Source organism: Microcebus murinus, chromosome 14 (assembly GCF_040939455.1).
Source record: "Microcebus murinus isolate Inina chromosome 14, M.murinus_Inina_mat1.0, whole genome shotgun sequence".
Classification (NCBI taxonomy): Eukaryota; Metazoa; Chordata; class Mammalia; order Primates; family Cheirogaleidae; genus Microcebus; species Microcebus murinus.
In genome coordinates this window covers 14,942,525-14,964,359 of record NC_134117.1, presented here as the reverse complement: position 1 = coordinate 14,964,359, position 21,835 = coordinate 14,942,525, and the positions used below count along the sequence as shown (strand labels likewise).

Sequence of the window (21,835 nt, the reverse complement as noted above, 5' to 3'; positions counted from 1 at the left end):
GGCATACCTCATTTGTTTCCCTTCACTATGTGATCATTGTCCAATGGTGCCTGTTGCCTCAATTTGAAAACCTTCATTTCATATATTTTGTCTTTTTTTTTTAATTTTGGGAGGGTAAATCTGGACCTTGTTATTTATTACAATACAATAAACTATAGTCAATAGAATACAGTTATAGAATAGAACATGGAATAAAGCTTTACTAAGTGAGAAAAAAAATGGCAAAGCTAATCAGAAGTGAGCCCTGGTTTCTAATTAGTGGGCCTCTGAGTAAACAAACCATTTAAGAATGAGGCTATCATTGACAACATGACAACTTTTGGGAGCAGAGCATATTAAGCAGCACAGTCTTGATTCAGGTAATCTAGCAGAGGGAACATATCATAAAATACCAAGCCCTGGTCACCCATAATTGCAATATAATATTACAGTCTATTGCATCCTGCTTGTCTAAATGCTATCTTGACATCCAATACTCCACTCTCTAGCTTTCTCTGAAGCAGAAATATTTGGCATACACTCCACACAGCCAAACATGGTTGCCAAAGAAACACTGCCACATCTGTTGCCAGCCATATATATGCCCCAGTGAGATGACATTATCCTGATACCAGGTAGTGAATAGGTAGCAACCAGGCAGATAAACCAGTAGATGAGATCATGGGTAGAGATTCTTCTTTATTCACTACATTCAAGAGGTTCTTTTGTTTTTAGAGGTTAGGTGTTAAAAACACGTTTCAGTCAAATCCCCAAAAGAGTTTAGAAAAGGGAACAAATAAATTTCTACTGTCTGACCTGATGATCTGGGTGTCCACTCTACCTAGTCTAGACTCAATTCTGCAATATGCCCTGGAGGCCTGACCAGAAGTAAACTATCACAATGGATCCAGGAACCTATAGGACTCCAGTATTAGTACCTAAGACTTTATGGACAGAGACCAGAAATTTGAAAGAGTACCTGGAAAAAAATGTACTGAAAGTGTCAAGTACCTTGCCCACATCTCTAGAGGTAGCCTACACTGCCCAGCAGACAATGATTAAATCTTGTACCCTTTCATCCAGAGGCTCCTAATATCTACTAGGTAAATACATAAAATAGATAACCAGGAACCCATCTCACTCTTTGAAAGCAATGACTGTGTTGTCCACGGTTTTTATATCATCCATATTATTTAATACAGTGCTGTGCACAGAACTAAATGCTTGCTGGTTAATAAATGCCTTACTTAAAAAGAAACTGGTACATGTCTAATTTCTATATACCTGGTCAATACACTTGCTTTTTTCATTTTCTAGCAATCCACACCATGTAACCTTACAGAAGTTAGCCTTAAATCACTTTTCTAACCTACTTACAGAGTATCTGGTTTCATCTGACCTAAAAGCTGCCACAAAAATCTCTCATCTAGTCGGGCACAGTGGCTCACATCTGTAATCCTAGCTAGCGCTCCGGGAGGCGAAGCAAGAGGATTGCTTGAGCTCAGGAGTTCGAGATGAGCCTGAGCAAAAGCAAGACGCCATGTCTACCAAAAATAGAAAAATTAGCCGGGTGTTGTGGACACCACGGACAACACACGTCTGTTGTCCCAGCTACTCAGGAGGCTTAGGCAAGAGGATCGCTTGAGCCCAGGAGTTTGAGGTTGCGGTGAGCTATGATGATGTCATTGCACTCTACCCAGTGGTACCAGAATGAGACTCTTATCTCAAAAAAAAAAAAAAAAAAATCTCAGATCTGTAACAGGATTTTACTCCTCAATGCTACAGGTTTCATGATCCTGTCTCTTAGTACTATAGATAAGGATGTGGAAAGTACCACAGATATTAGATATGACCAAGTATTACATTCAGATTTTGAAGTGACTCAGGCAGCTGAAAATCACTACTGTTTTTATGGATTTGGAATGTTAATTCCTCATTCTGTAACTCAAAGAAAAGGGAAAATTCTAAATGGCTCAGCCCATTGAGCTCTAGGGATCGCTGCCCTGCTCCATTCTGGCAGTTCTTTCTCTGCCTTGGTCACACACACACACACACACACACACACACACACATACACACACACATCTACAAATACCAAAAGATTATTAAAGTCCTACTGATTTAGAATGATTTAATAACGTATTCCATGATTACGGTTTTAAACGATATCATTAAGCCCATTTTTAAAAACTTGGAAACTGATATTTCTATAACTTTGCTTTTCTGCTTGTGTCACATTTCAGTGTTGATCTTTTACTTCACATTCTATCATCTTCAGATTTTTACTACCGCTAATATCAGCTCAATTAGTGCTTATAATTATGACATTAGGTATCAGCCTTTATAATCACCTTTTATGATATTAATTTTTTAATAAAATGATAGACTGGGCACAATATGGAATTACATTTATATAAAAGAAGGAAACTTATTCTTAAAATCTTTATTATATTCATTATTATACATTTTAAATAAGAATTTATATTTCTTGAGTATAAGGATTTTAGCATCACTGATATGTTTTAAAATTTCCAGAGCTTACTTTCAATTTTGATAACCTACATATTCTCTTCCCCAATTTCTCAGAATGTTTAATTTAAATTTTGCATGCCAAAAAATGCTTAAAAAGAACAAGGCAAATTTGTGTGCTGCAAACTATGAATAATAAAATTTAACATCTCATCCAATTTTATATGTAAACCATGCAAGGACATTTCTTTTTCATAATCACCAAATATTCAGGTCCAAGTTACTCTGCAGAAGTCACTAAACTAAGCTTTAGGCCTTATCAACTGTTAGTACATTTACTCTTAAAACTGATTCTAATCATTATTCCACTGCATTATAGTACTCACCTTGTGCGAATCCATTTCAGCTTTTAATTTGTTTTGTGCCCACTTTACTTTAATGATGTGAGAGTTGATATCTTCCTTTAATTTGTCTATTTCTCTGATGAGTCTAGTCGTTTCACCTTCCTAAAATGATATCACTAGGTCATATTTTTTCATTTAAACTATCAACTAATTATTTATGTATCTTTTATATCCCCTCAAAGTAACGAGTGCAATAACACTATAATTCGAGAGCTGGTACACTATGGCCCACAGGCCATAAAATTGACTTCAAGTTCAAAGGATAAGAGGACAGTAAAATCCTAAATCCAATCAAAAGACATGAAGATGATTAACATTCATATTTTAACCCATTGGATGTGCTGTCAGCATAAGTATACCTTTATGATTCTTCTTAACTGGCTGGCATTAATGTCAAATATGAACCAAATTGGTTTTGCCAGAATTCCTCACAACAATGACAATATTCCAAACTAAAAGTTAATGAATAAACAGTAACATTTATCACTGAGAAATAGAAATGCACTAGAAATATGACCATATCAAGAGGCTGCTAGTTAACAGAAAGGGTTCTCAATAGCTAGCTCAGTAATTAAATCTCTTCAGATAGCATTTGAGGAGGACATGTTCTTCTTTAAGAAAAATACAAATTCTGGTCAGGCACAGTGGCTTATGTCTGTAATCCTAGAACTCTGGGAGGCCAAGGCAGGAGGATTGCTTGAGCTCAGGAGCTCAAGATCAGCCTAAGCAAGAGCAAGACCCCATCTCTAATAAAAAATAAATAAATAAATAATAGAAAAATTAGCCAGGTGTGGTGGCATGCACCTACAGTCCCAGCTACTCGGAACGCTGAGGCAGGAGGATCCGTTGAACCTAGGAGTTTGTGGTTGCAGTGTGCTATTATGACTTTACTGCACTCTAGCTCAGGTGACAGAGCAAGACTCTGTCTCAAATAAAAAAAAAATTCTATAGTAAGGAAGTGTTACATTAAGATTATATCAAGTTGTACTCCTGGCTCTAAAACTATTCACATTTGACACTATGATGTACATATTTTACCAAAATATAATCTTCCTTTGAGGCATAAACTAATTTCTCCAACATGCAGATTTTAAAAGAAAGTTTTTAAAAAGATCAAGAAAAAGTTATCTAAAGAAACCATGTGCTAATACTTCATCTTTTCCCCAGCAAACCTTTTTAATAGACTAGTAACAAGATACTAAAATTACTAAAACAGTCATATTTTTAGAAGATAAATAAAAACTTTATGTTTGAGTTTTTTAACTATGTTATGATTGTTTGATTAAATAAGGAAAAGTAAAGAGAACAGATTTCAAATAAGGCCTAATGGCACAAGTTATACCTTTGTTTCATACAGTTGGTGCAACCGTCCTTTCTCTTGAGAAAGCTGCTTAATTTTGTTAGTGTTTTTCTCAAATTCCTTATTTGCATCTCTAAGTTTTCTCTCAAGTATCTCTTTTTCCTTTCGAAGGTCTAAAGATTCCTTCTCACCTCTTACATATTTCATTACCATTGCTTCTTTTTCTTGGCGTGCCTCTTCACATTTCTTGTTGGCCTTCAAAAGAAAAAACACCATCTGGCATTAATAACAAATGTTTTTCCAAATAGAAATATATCAAAATAAATATTTTCCTCTAATATCACCAATGTATTTTTGGTTTTTGCACAACATTCCCAGGACTTGTTCCATGAAATTTTAAAATGAAAGAAAAAAATACAAAATTATAGAAAAATATACAATATCACTAGTATTTGCTTGTACCCTCTCCTATTCCCTTTACCTTGGCTAACATAGTGCTATTTTCCATTTACTCCTCCAGATCCCTTTCCCACCCTTTTCTATGCCACCCTGTGCCCCAGGAAGATGACCATCAGGGACCACATCAACAAGTTCCCTTCCCAGTTGGATTCAGCCAACAGGTGGTACTAGGCAGACGCTCAGGAACGTAGGCAGAGTGAGATCTGGCTCCACCAGTTTCCACAGTAGGCTGATGGCTGCTGCTCCTGTGACGTGCCCTCTCTGGACAACCACTGTCTGCGTTATACTACCTGCTCCCTTTCCTGTTCCTTTAAGCTGAAGAGAGATGATAGTGGCTCCCCCAGCAGCCTTAAGCTCAAGCATCTTCTTTATTGGAGAATCCCTAAACCTTGTCCACACCTCTCTGAAGAGTCTTATTATATTCTCTTCAAATCCCCAGTTTAAGTCTGCTATCTGTTTTCTGCAAGGACCCTATCTAGCTGACAATTTCTAAAATCTATAATCTGAGCTTCCTTCCCAAAAGTAGGTAGCCATATGCTAATGAATGATTTGTTTTCCTATTTATGAAAAGCTTTCTGAAATATTTGACACTTAATGAAATACCTAATTAGATTAAGGTTTATTCTGAAGTTTCACACAATGAAAACTTCTACAAATAGTTCTTTTTTTAAGTAAATTCATTGTTTTCAAATATAATGAAGCACATACTTATTTTACAAAAGATGGAACCTCAAACTTTAGGGCTTTTCAATAGCATCTAGTGGTAAATGCCAAGTGATAATACAACTGAATTGAAAATTCTAACACAAAGCAGAAATACAAAATGGTATACCAGCACTACAACTTTCATTGCCCTGTGGACATTTACCAATATGAGGCCATGGGGAGTGTGGGTGGGTGAAATCTTATAAAATCCTTGAGAATTTATAATGCCACTCTACCCTCTTGTAAGCTTAAGGGTTCAAATTCATTCTACCCATCTGGTCTATGAAATGAGGAAACTTTAACCTCGAAAACTAAATTGGTGGGTATGTATGTGCGTGCATGAACAGAGGAAAACACATACCTGGAATCTATTTTGAAATAAAAATTACCAGGTTTGGTGACTCTAGATAAAGGGTAAACAGGTGTTCATTATACTATTCTTTCACCTTTTCTACAGGCTTGAAAATTCTCAAAAAGTTGGGAAGAAAAGTAACGGGAAAAAAGGAATGAAGCAGACCTATGAGTAATTAAATGGAACAGTCTCCAACACTTACTTCAATACTACTCAGCTCTTAGGATTGTTAGGAAGATTAAACAAGTTAATACTTGTAAAGTATTCTGGACATGGCCTGGCACACAGCTAAAAGTCAATACATTATCTACTATTATTAATGTCATCTATACCCTTCATCATTAGGGAAGAAACATATATAGTAATGAGTATAATATATTGCCATTTGTTTAAAAAAAAAAAGGCATGGAGCAACATACAGTTTTGGAAGGATACACAGGAAACTGCCATGTGGTTACCTTTGAGAAGGAGGTAAAATGTTTGAAAGAAGACTTTTTATCTGTTTGAATTGTTAGGCACATCTAACTACCATTTTTAAATATTATATATATATTAAGAATAAGCTTCAGAGAATTGGTTTTTTAAAAGCTTACTAGGTGATTCTAATGATCAGCTACATTTGGGTCCATTAAAACCAGTAACTTCTTAAGGTTAGGCTCTATATTTCCCTTCAATTAGTACAAAAGGATTGAGACCTGATAGTAAGAGTTTTAAATATAATGTTTCTAATGCAAAGAGTCAGTATATTGTAAAAAATTAGGGAAGTAAAGATTGAGGATAATCTATTTCCTAAAGTTCTTCCAGAATGCCACCTATAGTAGTAGCCTCAGGGTAGAAAAGGTGGGATTCATCTCATTTAGCAGTGTAAGCAGTGAGTTAACCTTTTCTGATTCAATTTATTGTGAGGACTAATTGTTAGTTGGGAAATATGCTAAATTTTGTGGGTGCAGGAATGAAGATGACAAAGACCTCATCCTAAAGAGTTTAGGCAAGTAATAATAGAAAACAATTGCTTAAAATGATCTCTTCTGAGATCATATATACCAACTCAAAAAGATTACCAAGGTATATTAAATAGGGAAAAAAAGCAGATTATAAAAAAGATGTACAATAAAGTTGGGGGGGAGTATATGACTATGTACACACAAGCATGTGTGATTTGTATATGCATATTTGGTAGGATACATAACCAAAATATCAGTAATAAGCTATGGAACAAAGAATGGGATATATAGGGATTGGAGGCAGGAGAAGAGGAAGTAGAGGTAAAGAAGGACTTTCATTTTTTATCCCATATACTTATTAATTTTTTAAATAATTTGCATGTGTTTATGTATTGCTTTAGCATTTTCTGAAAGGCTAATTTTACATAAATAAAAGACCTATTATCAATACTCCACTGATATACAAAATAGTCTAACATGGTTAGTTTAACAAATGAGAGTCACCAGAGTATTAAGTTAATAATGAGAATGATATGAAAAATACCTGTTCCACCCGTTGGGCCATCTCTTTGTGTAATTGCTGAATTGCATTTTTAGCTGCAAGGTCTTGAGCTACTAGTTTATCTTTGGAAGCTTTAACTTCTATATTCAGTTCCTCTATTCTTGATTCTAACTGTAAAGAAAATTATTTCCAGATTATTTTTATAACTATACCAGACCCCAATACCTCAAATAAATACAAAGAATGTAAATAAACATAAAGAATACAATGAATATAATTCAACCATGGAAATCAAAACTGTTAGCAATGTTTCTATATCACATTGGAATTTAGTATAAATCTGAAGAGATTCTGATAACTTAAGGTGTATATGGTAAGCCCTAGAGTATCCACTAAGAAATAACTAAAATAATATAGTAGTCCCTCCTTTTCTGCAGATTTGCTTTCCACATTTTCTGTTACCTGTGGTCAAGCTTGATTTGAAAATATTGTGGAAAATTCCAGAAATTAAAAATGTATAAGTTTTAAATCACATGCCATTCTGAGTAGCATGGTAAAATTTCATGCTGTCCTGCTCCACCCCATCCCAGTTGTAAATCATCCCTTTGTCCAGTATATCTGTGCTGTATATGCTACCTTTCAGTTAGTCATTGAAGTGTCAAGTTAATGATAATGATGTGAAAAACACCTGTTCCATCTGTTGGGCCATCTCTTTGTGTATTGCTGAATTGTATTTTTAGCTGCAAGGTCTTGAACTACTAGTTTCACTTGGAAGCCTTAATTTCTTATTAAGTTCGTCACAGTAGCCATCTCAGTTATCAGAACAACTGTCAAGGTATCACAGTGCTTCTGTTCAAGCAACCCTTATTTTACTTAATAATGGCTGGCCCTAAAGCACAAGAATAGTGATACTGGAAATTTGGATATGCCAAAGAGAAGCCATAAAGTGCTTCCTTGAAGTGAAATGGTGAAAGTTCTCAACTTAATAAAGAAAAAATTGTGTGCTGAGGTTGCTAAGATCTACAGTAAGAATGCATCTTCTAACTGTGAAATCATGAAGGAAAAAGCAATCCATGCTAGTTTTGCTATTGCATCCCAATCATCACCAATCATCAGGGAAATGCAAATTAAAACCACAATGAGATGTCACCTTACCTCAGTCAGAATGGCTTTTATTAAAAAAGTCCAAAAATAATAGATGCTGGCATGAATGCAGAGAGAAAAGGCATCTTATACACTGTTGGTGGGACTGTAAATTAGTACAACCTTTATGGAAAATAGTATGGAGAGTCCTCAAAGAACTAAAAGCAGACCTAGCATTCAATCCAGAATCCCACTGGTGGGCATCTACCCACAGAAAAAGAAGACTTTTCATCAAAAAGACACCTGTGCTTGAATGTTTTTTGCAGCATGATTCACAACCGCAAAGATGTGGAATCAACCTAAGTGCCCATCAATTCATGAGGGGATTAATAAAATGTGGTATATGTATATACCATGGTGTACCACTCTGCCATAAAAAAAGATGAATACCTTTTGTAACAATCCATCTGGATGGAACTGGAAACCATTCTCCTAAGTATCTAAACAATAGAAAAACACCACAAGTACTCACTATTAAATTAGAACTAACCAATGAGCACACATACACACAAAGGGAAGTAAAAGTCATTGGAAATCAACCAGGGTAGAGAGGGGAGAAGAGGGGCAAAAACCCACCTAATGGGTACAACAAATGCTACCTGGGTGATAGGCACACCTATAGCCAGGACTCAAGCATTACAAAAGCGATCCATGTAACCTAAAACATTTGTACCCCCTTAATTTTTTTAAATAAAAAAAAAAAGAGTTTAACTTGAAACTTAGTGCTCACCAAAACTTAATTAGTGCCTAGTTCATGTTCCAGAAAGATAAAATATCATAGTCTTACAGAGATGTCATATGTATATATACAGTATTTCAGAAATCCATGGGATACTCAAAAGACTAAACAGGAATATCTTTTACTTATGAAAAACAGCATAAAATAAATCTAAAATTAATTGTCCAAAAAAGATGATTCAACTATATGTTGTCTATAGGAGGCATTTTTGGTTCAAAGATACAAACAGATTGAAAGTAAAAGGATGGCAAAAGATATATCATGATACTATGCAAACAGCAATCATGGGAAGTAGCACTGGCTATACTAATATCACACAAAATAGACTAACATAAAAAATTACTAGAGATAAAAAAGAATATTTTATAATGATAAAAGGATCAATCCACCAGAAAAATGTAACAGTTATAAATATATATGCATCTAATGACATAGCACCAATATACTGAGACAAAAACTGACAGAAATGAAGGGGAAACAGACAAGCCAACAATAGCTGGAGACTTCAATACCATACTTTCAATAATGGATAGAAAGAGATGATTAACAGGGAAATCAGAGACTTAAACAACACTATAAAACAACTGAGTCTAATATGTCTGTACAATACACTATATGCAGGAATAATAGTATATATACATTCTCATCAAGTGCACATGGAATACTCTCCAGAATAGAACATATGCTAGGTTATAACAAACCTCAATAAATTTAATAGACTGAAATCATACAAAGTATGTTCTCCAACCATAATGGAGTGAAATTATAATAACAGAAAGAAATTCGGAAAATTCACAGATTTGTGAAAATTAAACATACTCCTAAATAACCAATGCAAGAAATCACAAGAGAAATTAGAAACTACTAGATAATGAATAAAAATGAACACATATTATACTAGAACATAGGGGATGCATTTAAAGCAATGCTTAGAAGGAAATTTATAACTATAAAAGAAGAAATGATATCAAATCAATAACCTAAACTTCTACCTTAGGACACTGGGAAAAGAGCAAACTAAACCTAAAGCCAACAAAAGGAAGAAAATAATAAAAAACAGAGTGGAAATTAATGAACTAGAGAATAGAAAAACAGAGACAATCAAGACCAACAAAATTGATAAATCTTTAGCTAGAATGAGAAAAAAAGAAAAAAGACTCAAATTTCTAGAATTGAAATGAAAGAGACATTACTAGTGACCTTACCAGAAATAAAAAGGATTATGAATGATTACTATGAACTTAGATGAAATGGATAATTCCTAGAAAGACATAAAACTACCAAAACTATCTCAAAAAGAAATAGAAGATCTGAATAGATCCATGACAAGTAGAGACTGAATAATTAAAACAATAAAAACTGCCCACAAAAGAAAACTTCAGGCCCAGATGGCTACACAGGTAAAATTCCACCAAGCATTTAAAGAAGAATTAATATCAAATTCTTGCCCCTCAAATAAAAGGAATACTTCCCAACTCATTCTATTCACTCCTAGGTATACCCCAAGAGAAAAGAAAGCAAATATCCACCTAAAAACTTGTACATGAATGTTCAGAGAAACATTATTCATAACAGTCAAATGGTGAAAACAACCCAAATGTCCATCAACTGATGTAGGGATAAACAAAATGTTGTATATCTATGCAATGGAATATTAGTCATTAAGAAGGATGAAGTGCTGATACATGCTACAGCTTAAATGCAACCTTGAAAACATTATGTTAAGTGAAAGAAGCTACAAATGGCTACTTATTATATGATTCCATTTATATGAAATTTTCAGAATAAGCTAATATACAGAGACAGAAAATAGTTTAGTTGTTTGCTAGGGCAGAGTGGGAAGGGTCATGTTGGAGGCAAATGACAAGTAACTATTAATGAGTGCAGAGTTTCTTGTCAGGGTGATAAAATATTCTAAAATTGTGGTGAAGGCTGTATAACTAAAAGCTATTGAATTGTATACTTAAAATAAGTGAACTGTATGGTATGTGAATTTTATCTCAATAAAGCTGTTTAAAAAGACTTCAACATTAGCTTATAGTACATTTGTACTAATTTTCCTTATGAAAAAATTCTTTAGAGCAACATCGTCCAAAGGAAATACAAGCCATCCATGTAACTTTAAATTTTCTAGTAGTCACATTTCAAAAAGAAAAAAGAAAACAGGTAATAGTTTATTAAACCCAATATATCCAAAGTATTATCATTTCAATATGTAATCAACATGAAAATATGAGTTTTACTTTTGGGGGGGACTAAATCATCTAAATTAGGTATGTATTTTACATTACAATACCTCTCAATTTAGATTAGCCACCTTTGAAGTCCTCAATACCTACAATGTGGTGGCTGCCATATTGGACAGTACAGATCTATAGGTAAAATTAAGAAAGAAAATCCTGCTACACTGTTTTTCTATTTAGAAGTATGAAGTTCTCTAAATGCTAGCAAAAGAAAGGTGAATCCAATTTTCTCTTTAAAAAAAGGCACACCTACTAAAAAGCTCATGAGAGGAAGCTTATTGTTTCTATCCTGTTTAGTCTGAAGTTTCTGGTCATTAGCGGTGACCTGACTACCAAAATACAGATTCAGCCTATCATTAAGGCCCTCACACTTTAACATTCTCCTTTGGTTTACGTGTTGTAGCCCTAAAACATTTAAAAAAGGATGAAATACATACAATTTTATAAATACAGTCACCTTCTAATGTAAAGGTGCACCTTCCTTATGTAAAGGTGCACTAATTATACCAAGGCATAAGCAAATGAAACTTGGTTTAATTTTTTGTTATATCATTACCAATTGTTTATTGTTATTTTTGTTACATAACTTTCTGTGAAAAATGAGACAAAAGGAAATACTTTTAAAGCTATGTTTCTAATCCTGTCCATATAAGAAAAAGAAGCTCAGAAAGATAAAAAGCAGCTCAGCTTTGCTATCCATCTGAATATTCACCTACTGATCCATGCATCAGAGTAGTTCATTAAAAAAAGAGAAGCAAAGGACAGGCTAGGAAAACTGGTTAACCAGATACAATCTAAAGTATGAGAGCCACTCTTCACAGTATAGTTTACAAGAATACTGAGAATGGAACCATACTAAACTATAAGCCTAAAAATATTCTAATGCTAGATATAAAAACTTTTATGTACCTATTACTTATTCCCTGCAGACAAAAACAGTCTGTCAAATCAAATCACCTTTTCCATTATTTTGAGAATACAAGGTCTGTCTGGAAAGTATCCAGCCCCATCGTTAATATGAGAATGGTTTTTGCAACACCAATGTAACCTGGCAGCCAAGGAGAGCAGGATGTGCATGTGTGAACAATGATGACCTCACTGTACTAGCCAGTAGGGTGCTAGATGCTATTGAGTGACCATGTGTGGCCATGTGTACACTGTGTGGCCATTACATTCAAAATGACTGATCGAGTAGGTAGAACAACAAATCTGCATCAAATGTTGTGTTAGACTTGAATGTTACTCTGTGGAAACTATTCAGATGATTCAGGAGGCTTTCAGGGACAATGTGATGAGTGCAGCACAAATAAAAGTGTGGCACAAACGCTTCGAAGATGGTTAAGAACCTGTTGAAAGTGATCTATGTTCTGGAAGGCCTGCAGCAGGCAGAATACTTGAGAATGTTGAACCTGTACAGGCTGCAATCAATAAAGATCAGTGACTAACAGTGTGAGAATCAGAAGCCAATCTGGGGATCACTGTGTCCGAGATTTTGACTCAGGATCTTGGCATAAAACGTGTTGTGGCAAAATGTCTTCCACGGCCTTTTGTTACCAGAGCAGAAGGAACATCATGCTACCTTTGCTAATGACTTGCTTCAAACTGCTACCAATGAACGAGATTTCCTCAAGAAGGTTATAACTGGAGATAAATCATGGGTCTACAACTATGATCTGGAATGGCAGGCGCAGATGTCCCAATGGAAGTCACTTGGTTCTCCATGCCTGAAGAAATTGTGGCAAAGTTGCAGCAAAATCAAGACCATGTTAACTGTATTTTTTGATTGGGAAAGTATTGTCCATCACAAGTACATTCCTCCAGGCCAATTAATAAGGAGTACTACCTCAATGTTCGTTGTCATTGGTTGAGAGATGCAATGTGTCAAAAATGGCCACAGCAGCTATGGGCAATTGGTGATTGGCAGGTTCATCATGACAACGTGCCTGCCTATGCATCATGTCTTGTGCAGAGTTTTTTGGCAAAACATCAAATTACCCAGGTGGCTTTGCGCCCCCTACAGCCAAGATTTGGCGCCCTGTGACTTCTGGCTTTTCCCAAAACTAAAATCATCTTTGAAAGGGAAGAGATTTTAGACACTTGAGATTCAGGACAATAGGAAGAGGCAACTAAGGGTGATTCCAACAAAGGATTTTGCAGGGTGTTTTGAACAGTGAAAGAAACTGGGAGAAGTGTGTGAGGTCCCAAGGTGCCCACTTTGAAGGTGACTGAAGCATCATTGTCCTATGTACGTTTCTTGTACCATCTTCAATAAATGTCTACATTTTTCATATTACATGGCTGGATACTTTCTGGACAGCCCTCTATGTTTATTAGATATAGCAGAGCAGTCATGCATATCATAAAAATATAAATTTACATAAAAGAAAATAATTCAGGCTATGATTTCTACTTTGTAAAGTAGAATGTTTTAAATACCATGAAATTCTTTGCATTTAAAATATGATTTCTCTTACGGAACTTAAATTTATACACATTTTTTCAGGAATGTATCTATTTTATAAATTGAAGTATGGTCTTTAAAGATTTGTGTATTTTTACCTGCTTAATTGTGCTCATATGCTGCTTCTCTGTTTCTGTTCTTTTTTTTAGTTCTTCTCTTAAATTGTCTTTTTCTGAACAAATGTCTAAGATGAGATCCTGATGCTTCTTATTTTCTTTAATTAACCTAAATACAAAAAGGGTAGTATAAGTAAAACATAATTAAAAATGGAGATAAAATGACAGGTAGAATAGAATCTGTTTACAGATTAGGGTGTAGAAACCTACGATTATAATAAATTAGTATTCCTAGGCAATCCTTTTATAATGAAATATGATACTGTGCAAAACAATCTCTGGCCATTTAGGTAATTAACTTTCTCCTAGAAATGTGTATATTTCCAATCAAGTGAAATATAATCAGTTAAAGAACCTATACCCTTCTAAATTTATACTTTTGGGCATCTCAATTACGAACCATATCCCTTGGTATTGGAACCCTTAAGATAAGTGATTTTCAACCAAGGGTAATTCTGCCCCTTCAGGCATTTGGAGACATTTTTAGTTGTCACAACAAGGGTAGGGGTTGCTACTGGAATCTAGTGAGTAGATGCATCTAGGCAGGGATGCTGCTAAACATCCTTTTATACAAAGCACACGACAGTCCCCATAACAACAATGGATAATCTGACCAGAAATGGCAATAGTGCTGAGGTTGACAAATCTTACTTTAGATTTTTAAAATATTTTAATGATATTTAATAGTTAATGTAAACTAACAAGAGCTTAAGCAAAAATTTCAAGTTCCCCAGAAAAATAGAAATAGTACAAACTGCCCGCAAAGTACTCAGAAATATAAGGTACCTAAGAAAGTTAACAGCTAATATTCCAGCATTGTTAATAGCAATAGCTATTAGCTAACATTTCTTGTCCACTGACTATTGGCTCAGTTTAGCTTTTTTTTTTTTTTAAAAAAAGTACATTTCATTTAATATTCAATATAAACCTATGAATTTATAATTTCTGTTTAATCAATTTTTAAAAAGCAAAACAAAACTAGCCAAGAACTTGTACCAAATTATACAGTTAGTAAGTGGCTGAATTTTGTTTTGGATGCAGTTCTAATTCCAAAGCCTAGGCCTTTCTACCTTCTACTTTGAAGATTACTGATTCACTCAACCACGCTTACTAGTACCTATTGTATGTGAGGGCTATGTCAGCCCTGCCTTCATGGAGCTTACATTCTAAGGTAGTGATACCCAACCTTTTTGGCACCAGACTGGGGTTGGGGATGGGGGTGGGTGTAGAGGTGGGTGTAGGGGAGCATAGCTCAGGCAGCAATGCCAGCGATGGGGAGGGGAGCAGCTGTAAATACAGATGACATTTGCTCGCTTGCCCACTGGCCCAAGGCTTGAGGACCACAGTTCTAAGGGAGAAAATAAAAACAGCCTATAAAGAGATAGATATGTCATAAAATGTCAGGTAGTAACTAAGTCCTATTAAGAAAAATAAAGGACAGCAAGAGGACAGCAGTAACTTGAGCTGCAATTTTAGATAAGTAGTCAGGACAGGCCTCTCTGGGGATGTGGTGGTAGATCTGAGGAATGCAGTCAGGATGCAAATCTTACAAATGTTTGGCAAAGAGGCAAACCCATGCAAGTTCATTCAAGTCTTTTACACACAGTGGTTTAACTTAGATTATTTCTGTGATTAAGATGTATACTCAATATGGTGCAGGAAACTACATGAGACACAAGATCCTGGCTATAGGTCACAAGTAAACAACTAAGAGAGGGGGAAGTGAAGAGTAGTAAGCACTCAAATTGTTTTTCTTATATGCCAAATAAGATAACCATTCTTAATGGAAACAGAGGCCCAGAAACAGAGAACAGAATGGTGGTAGGGGAGATGTTGGTTAAAGTGACAATAGTCAAAGTGATGATAATACCACAATGTATACTTGAAATTTGTTAAAAGAGTAGATCTTAAGTGTTCTCACCACCCACCCACACACACACACACAAAAGGTAACTATGTGAAATAATGGATATGTTAAGTAACTTGACTGTGGCAATAATTTCACAATGCATATCAAATCATCACATTGTATACCTTAAATATATACAATTTTATCAACTATACCCAAGTAAAGCTGGGAAAAAAGATAATAGGGGAATGTATATATAACCAAAGATATCTGGAAACAGATGCATTCATGAAAATTTCAAAGAAACTGAAAGGTAGTTTTCTTCATAGAATATTAAATGAAGGCAAAAGTTAAGGAAAAAAATGTAGCTGTTTTAGAGGTGATCTGAATCACAAACCGTTTTATTTGGAATTAAAAATGTATATAATGAAAGATTAACCTAGATTTAAAATATCTGACATTTGTATAATGATTTAATAGCCATAAAATGGTTCTATCAGATATTGTCCTCATTTAGATTAAAATATCCTTCACTCAGAGGTTGATTTGGAAAACACAACAGAGCTTGCAAATGGCAGTGCGAATCTTCCAACTCCAGGCATCTATCAGAATTATGCTTAACTTCACTGGCCCATTGCTGCCACTGTTCTGATAGGATGGAGTGAAATAGAGGAATCAGTTTTCTACTATATTTCTAATATTTTTTAGATAAATTTAACAACTTATAACTAGTGCACTTCTGATAATCACATTTAACAAAACTCTGAAGCCCAACTGATGAGGCTCAGATTTTAACTTTGCATTTTAGCACATGACTTTGAACAAGTTAATCTGTGCTTAATTTACTTCATCTGTAAAACAGGATACTAGTACGTGCCTCAGAAAGTTGTGAAGATTTCATGAGTTAATGTATCTAATGTGCCAGGCACATAATTTACAACATATAAGTGTTTGCTGCTATTATTATTAAGTGTACAACATTTATAATTTACAAGAGAAGTAAGAAAGTGGTAAGAGTCCAGATCCAAGGAAAGTGGGAAGAGACATCAGAGACAATCTCAAGGGGAAGGTCTAAAAGAGTAAGTACAGACTGCAGGCAAATGAGGATGTTACCCCATAAAAAGCAAGAACAGCAGAAGCATGGATGTTTCAAGCATAAATTCACCTAATGGCAGGCAGTATTCTAGTAAAGATAAGAGCAGGAATAGCAGGCGTTAGTTTTGGGATAGTATTAAGAAGGGCCTTGGAGTTTTGAAGAGATATGTGTACAGCCATGTTCATAGCAGCAATATTCACAATAGCCAAAAGATAGAAGGAACCTAGATGTCCACTGATAGATGGATGAATATGGTATATCCATACAAATATTAAAACAGAATTCACAAATCCAAGAAAAGTCTAAAAATAACTATGTTCTCATTATTGAATAATCAAATAATTCTGTTCTCTAAATTTTAATTTAATGAACTTAGAATGAGGACTGAAAAAATTTTTTTTGAATTTTGACTTCTCATTTCCTTTTGAATTTCTTAGTTTTGACAATATTATACTTCTACATTCTCTCAAAAATAAAAAATTTGAGTTGTCTTTATGAAAATTTCTAGGCCTTTAATGAATTTACCCTATATAATATTTATTCCTTTAGACTTAGATGTTAAATAACTAGGAAAACTTGACATTTGTTCATTTATTCAGTAAATACACATTTTTTGCTCAACTACTACGTGCATGGCTTCTGTGTGGAATTAAAAGTGAACATGACGACACTTTAAAGAATTCAATCTCTAATCACTGTGAAAAAATAACCTAAAAGAATAAAAAACTTACTTTTTAATAGTATGTTCCTGCTGCAAATACTTATCTTGTACACACTTTTCAAACAGAACTAATGCATGTTCTCCCTTATTCATTCCATTTGGTACTCGGTGTTCTTCTGCAAACTCTGTAGATAAGAGTTCAGATTCTATTTCTTCCAACAAATCTTCTGATGCTGAAACATTCTTTATTTTTGAGATAAGTTTCTTGGTGCAGTCTGTATCATAGGGACTTTCTGAATAAGTCTTTTGATTAGCTGCTTCTGTAAATGTAGATGACCTTAATTTCTCCAATATTTGCGTTACTGTCTGCTCTGTTTCATTTGTTTTTGAAACTTGCTTTGTAAAATCTCCATTAGGAAAATTACCTATTTGTTCAGGATTTTCTGGGCATATGTCTGTTTTAGTACAAGAATCCTCACCTCCACCATTATCTGGAATATAATTTTCCTGGGCTTCAATTTGATTATGTTCATTAGGGTAACATAAAGTTTTATCAGAGTTTAATGATGATAGTTTGGATTCATTTTCTAATGTGCTGCTTTCATCAGTAGAAAACAAGTTGCATGAGTCTTCCTTTAATTCAGATGTTTTCCCAATATTTTTATCAGAGGAAATGGAGGCTATGTTCTCTGTCTCTGACATGCTGAATGGCACCAGTTCACTTTGCACTTCTTCAAGTCTGCTTCTGATCTTTGTGTCACATCTAAAAAATCAAAACATCAAAATTAAAAAAAATTTTTTTCAGCCAAGATCCTATACATATTTGCACATACACCATTATGTGATATAACTAAGATCACAAACTATTAATTTCTTTAAAAGCCTTTCCCTTTCAAAACGAAAAAAGACTAGCACAATGGATCCAACTTGGCTACAACAGCAGGGCCACTGCAAAGTCTTATCATCTTTCCTCCTTCACTTCAGTCACAGTTTCACTAATTAATTTCAGTTGCAGTCTGGCATTCCTCAATCATCCCCAGAAAATGTTAGTTAAGGAATAATGCTAGTGACTGGAAAATTAGTGCCAAAGAATGCTTAGAATATCTTCAGCTCTGTGAGGAAAAAAAGATTACCTCCAGAACCTATAAGAAAATATTGGTGAAATAAGACAATGAAAACATTAAAAGAGAAATCACAAACTAAGATAATGGAAAAATGCACATTAATGAAGATAAAAAGTTTACTGAGAAGGAAAACTAAACAATACTAAAGACACAGCTACCCACCGCCCATAGATCTAGATTTGAGCTGAAAGGAAGTCAGGGTGTAAAGGATTCCTGGCAGGAATTGGTTTTTTATCCAGGCATGGCTCCAGGAAGTACTATGATGATTTTCAAACATTCTCATCAGGAATAAAACAATGTTCAGAGCAAATCAAATGGAACCCACATGCACTGCCTAGGTCAATAAAGGCAACACTAAAAAATTAATTTGACAAGGTTAGAATTTAAATATGTTTACGAATGTTACTTTCCTAGCACTCTGGGAGGCCTAGGCAGGTGGATCACTTGAGCTCAGGAGTTCGAGCCAAGCCTGATCAAGAGTGAGACCCCATTTCTACTAAAAATAGAAAAAATTAGCCGGGCATGGTGGTGCGCGCCTGTAGTCCCAGCTACTTGGGAGCCTGAGGCAGGAGTAGCACTTGAGCCCAGGAGTTTGAGGTTGCTGTGAGGTAGGCTGACATGATGGCACTCTAGTCTGGGAAACAGAGTGAGACTCTTGTCTAAAGAAAAAAAAATCTCCATCTGAATATGGGCATTTCCTCTAGAGGTTCTACCATTACCTCAAACACAAACTGGCCAAATCCAAAATCATAACTACAGCTCCTGTAATTAAGCACCCCCAGCTTATCTTTTCTATTGTCAACAGTATTGTTTTTCTTGGTCATCTGACTCCTTTCTCTTTGCCCTCATATTCTTTCAACAATTTCATGTCTCTGCATGTCTACAGCCACTGTCCCCTACCTACAACCTTACTCAGGCCTCTGATCACTTTATACCTGGAAGGCTTAAACTGTTGGTTTCTCAATCTCACTTTATTCCTCTCTCTTGCAACTCCAAGTGAAGGAGTAAGGAGGATTAATGGAAGGGGAGGTTTCTTGGGACGGCCCAGGGTTGAGATAGTACCATGGCAAATGATAGGTCATCCAAACCAGAGGAGGAGTTGAAGTCTGTACTTTACTGGCTCTGCCAAAAGTGGGACTGCCCTATGAAGTGGCTCTTCAGTGGCTAACAGGGCCAGGGAGCTACAAGAGTGCCCCTACAAAACTCATGCTACCTCCACAGAGACCACCATCAAATTCAGCCCAGATGAACCAGAGTGAGGCCGGGGCCACCCCTTCCCTCTTTCAGAAGTTCAGGTAATGAACGCTCTGCTTCTGCTGGCTGGTCTTCTTCCCCCAACTGGAAAGGGGCTAGCTAGAGAAAGAAGGGAGCCATGTCTTAATTATCTCCCTTCTTCAAGCCAAGCAGATGGGAACTAACAGCTTCAAGTTTTCTTCAGGGAGAATAAGTTTGTGACTTCAGGTTTTTTCGCTTGTTTTTTTTTTTTAAACGCCTGGAACCTGTCTTAATTTCTGGAATAAGTATTCTCTAGTAACCAAAAGTGGCAGAAAAATTGTAACGCAAGCGATTGTACTTCAGAGAACAGTTAAGGGGATGAGAGTGCTTTACACAGCATGACTGGAGGCCAATTAAGCAAAAAATAAAACTATTTCATGTTTACACCCTGGGATTGAGATTCCTCAATAAACCAGTTTTCCTACTTTTCCAATCTTATATCTCAACACATTCCTAAAATCCTAGCACTTCACTATACTTTATTACTCTGACCAGTCTACTCAGGATTCCCCAGATAATTCCCCATGGCTTTGCCCCCACCTAGAATGTTCTTCCCTTCAGTCTATCTAAAGCCAAATTATTTTAAAGGACCAATTCTTATGCAATATTTTCCGCCGAATTTTCCCTCACCACAAGTACAAAAATAATCTCTTAGGTAAATTAACAGACAAGGCATTTATACTCATCAAGCACATACAGCCTTTCTTGTGACATTTGCAGACAGGCATAAATGGTCTTTGTACTTGCAAGAACCACCTCACTGTGAGCTGAATCAAACTCCTTAAGTCTCATACAATATAATAGTAATAGACAAATAAATCTAACAAATATATTCTCTACTACATTTGCACTCATTTTTGCAAATGCTGTCCAGTGGTTCTTAATGAGGGTAGGACCCATTGGATTTGCACAATGATCTGGGGACCAAATAGCATTTAGTAGGTGGGAAACAGGTTGTAAGAAGACTTTTAATGTGCAGAACAACAAAATTTGTCTCAAATCCTACAAGACAGTCACCTAGATTAAAAAAAAAACTACTTATATAATTACCTAAGCTTAGAATTGTACATATTTTACATATTATCCTCCTATAAATTAAGGAAGACTTAGATTAAGCTCAAAAGACAAGTACTTTCTATAACTTCTCTCAATATAGCCATGACCTTTAAAAAATAATCATGTAAATTGGCATCTGATAACCACTTAGCTTGCAAAATCGTAGTTTTCTGATGCTCAAATGAATACTGTTTGGAGGCCAAAGGAAAAGCAGAGGGAGTTAACAAAGATTTATGTGTACATATGTAACAAAGCCATTACCAAAGATTTAAAAACTGCATAAGAGGGGTGGCAAATGGAAGGGAAAAAAAAGGCAATCAGCATGATTATGTCCATGATTAACCAGGAGAAAAAACAGTCAGCAGAGTCCTACTGTAGGCCTCCAGTTAGCAATGCTGATGCAGGCCAATTTGATTGCTATCCAAGTTTTTTCTTTTGGTGAAGGGGGTGGGGAGGACAGCATAGCCTACTAGCAGACTAAAGGAGGAAATTATAAGTAGTAGGATAGAATAGCCTACTAGCAGACTAAAGGAGGAAGTTATAAAACTAGACATTTGTTTACAAGATTGTCTTAATTTAAGAAGTGCTTGCACAAATCAAATTCACACTCATATATAGTAATTACAAGAACAGAGTACAATCTATGTAGCTTTTTTTGAGATAAAAAAATAACAGGTTATTTTGACTTTTTAGCAACTCTTAGTCATTAAGGGAAATACTGTATTTAAAACAGCAGAGTAACAAAATTCCTCTTAATTCAAGCACTGTTTTTTTTTTAACCCCCAGAGTTGTTTCTGTTTCTGACACAGTACTACAGGACCAATTCACACTTCAAAATTGTTTCAGTAGGTGAGAACTGGTTTCGCTCTTACTGGAGCTCATCAGCTGTAGGCAACTTGTCAAGAAACAATTTTTTTTTTTTTTTGCCTTAAAGGCAATCATTATCCACCTTGGATTT

At 35.3% G+C, this 21,835-nt stretch overlaps 1 protein-coding gene across 1 annotated transcript in view; it reads right to left on the bottom strand.

Moving 5' to 3' along the window:
- CCDC186 (coiled-coil domain containing 186) overlaps positions 1 to 21,835 on the bottom strand; it is a 45,746-nt gene that overhangs the window by 18,916 nt on the left and 4,995 nt on the right. Inside the window, exons 2-6 of the mRNA XM_012772416.2 lie at positions 17,493 to 18,185; positions 13,799 to 13,925; positions 7,157 to 7,285; positions 4,195 to 4,407; positions 2,835 to 2,954 (exon numbers count right to left, since the gene is read on the bottom strand). Of these exons, the coding sequence (XP_012627870.1) occupies positions 2,835 to 2,954; positions 4,195 to 4,407; positions 7,157 to 7,285; positions 13,799 to 13,925; positions 17,493 to 18,124 (1,221 nt within the window). The 5' untranslated portion in view covers positions 18,125 to 18,185. The remainder of the gene's footprint in view (positions 1 to 2,834; positions 2,955 to 4,194; positions 4,408 to 7,156; positions 7,286 to 13,798; positions 13,926 to 17,492; positions 18,186 to 21,835) is intronic.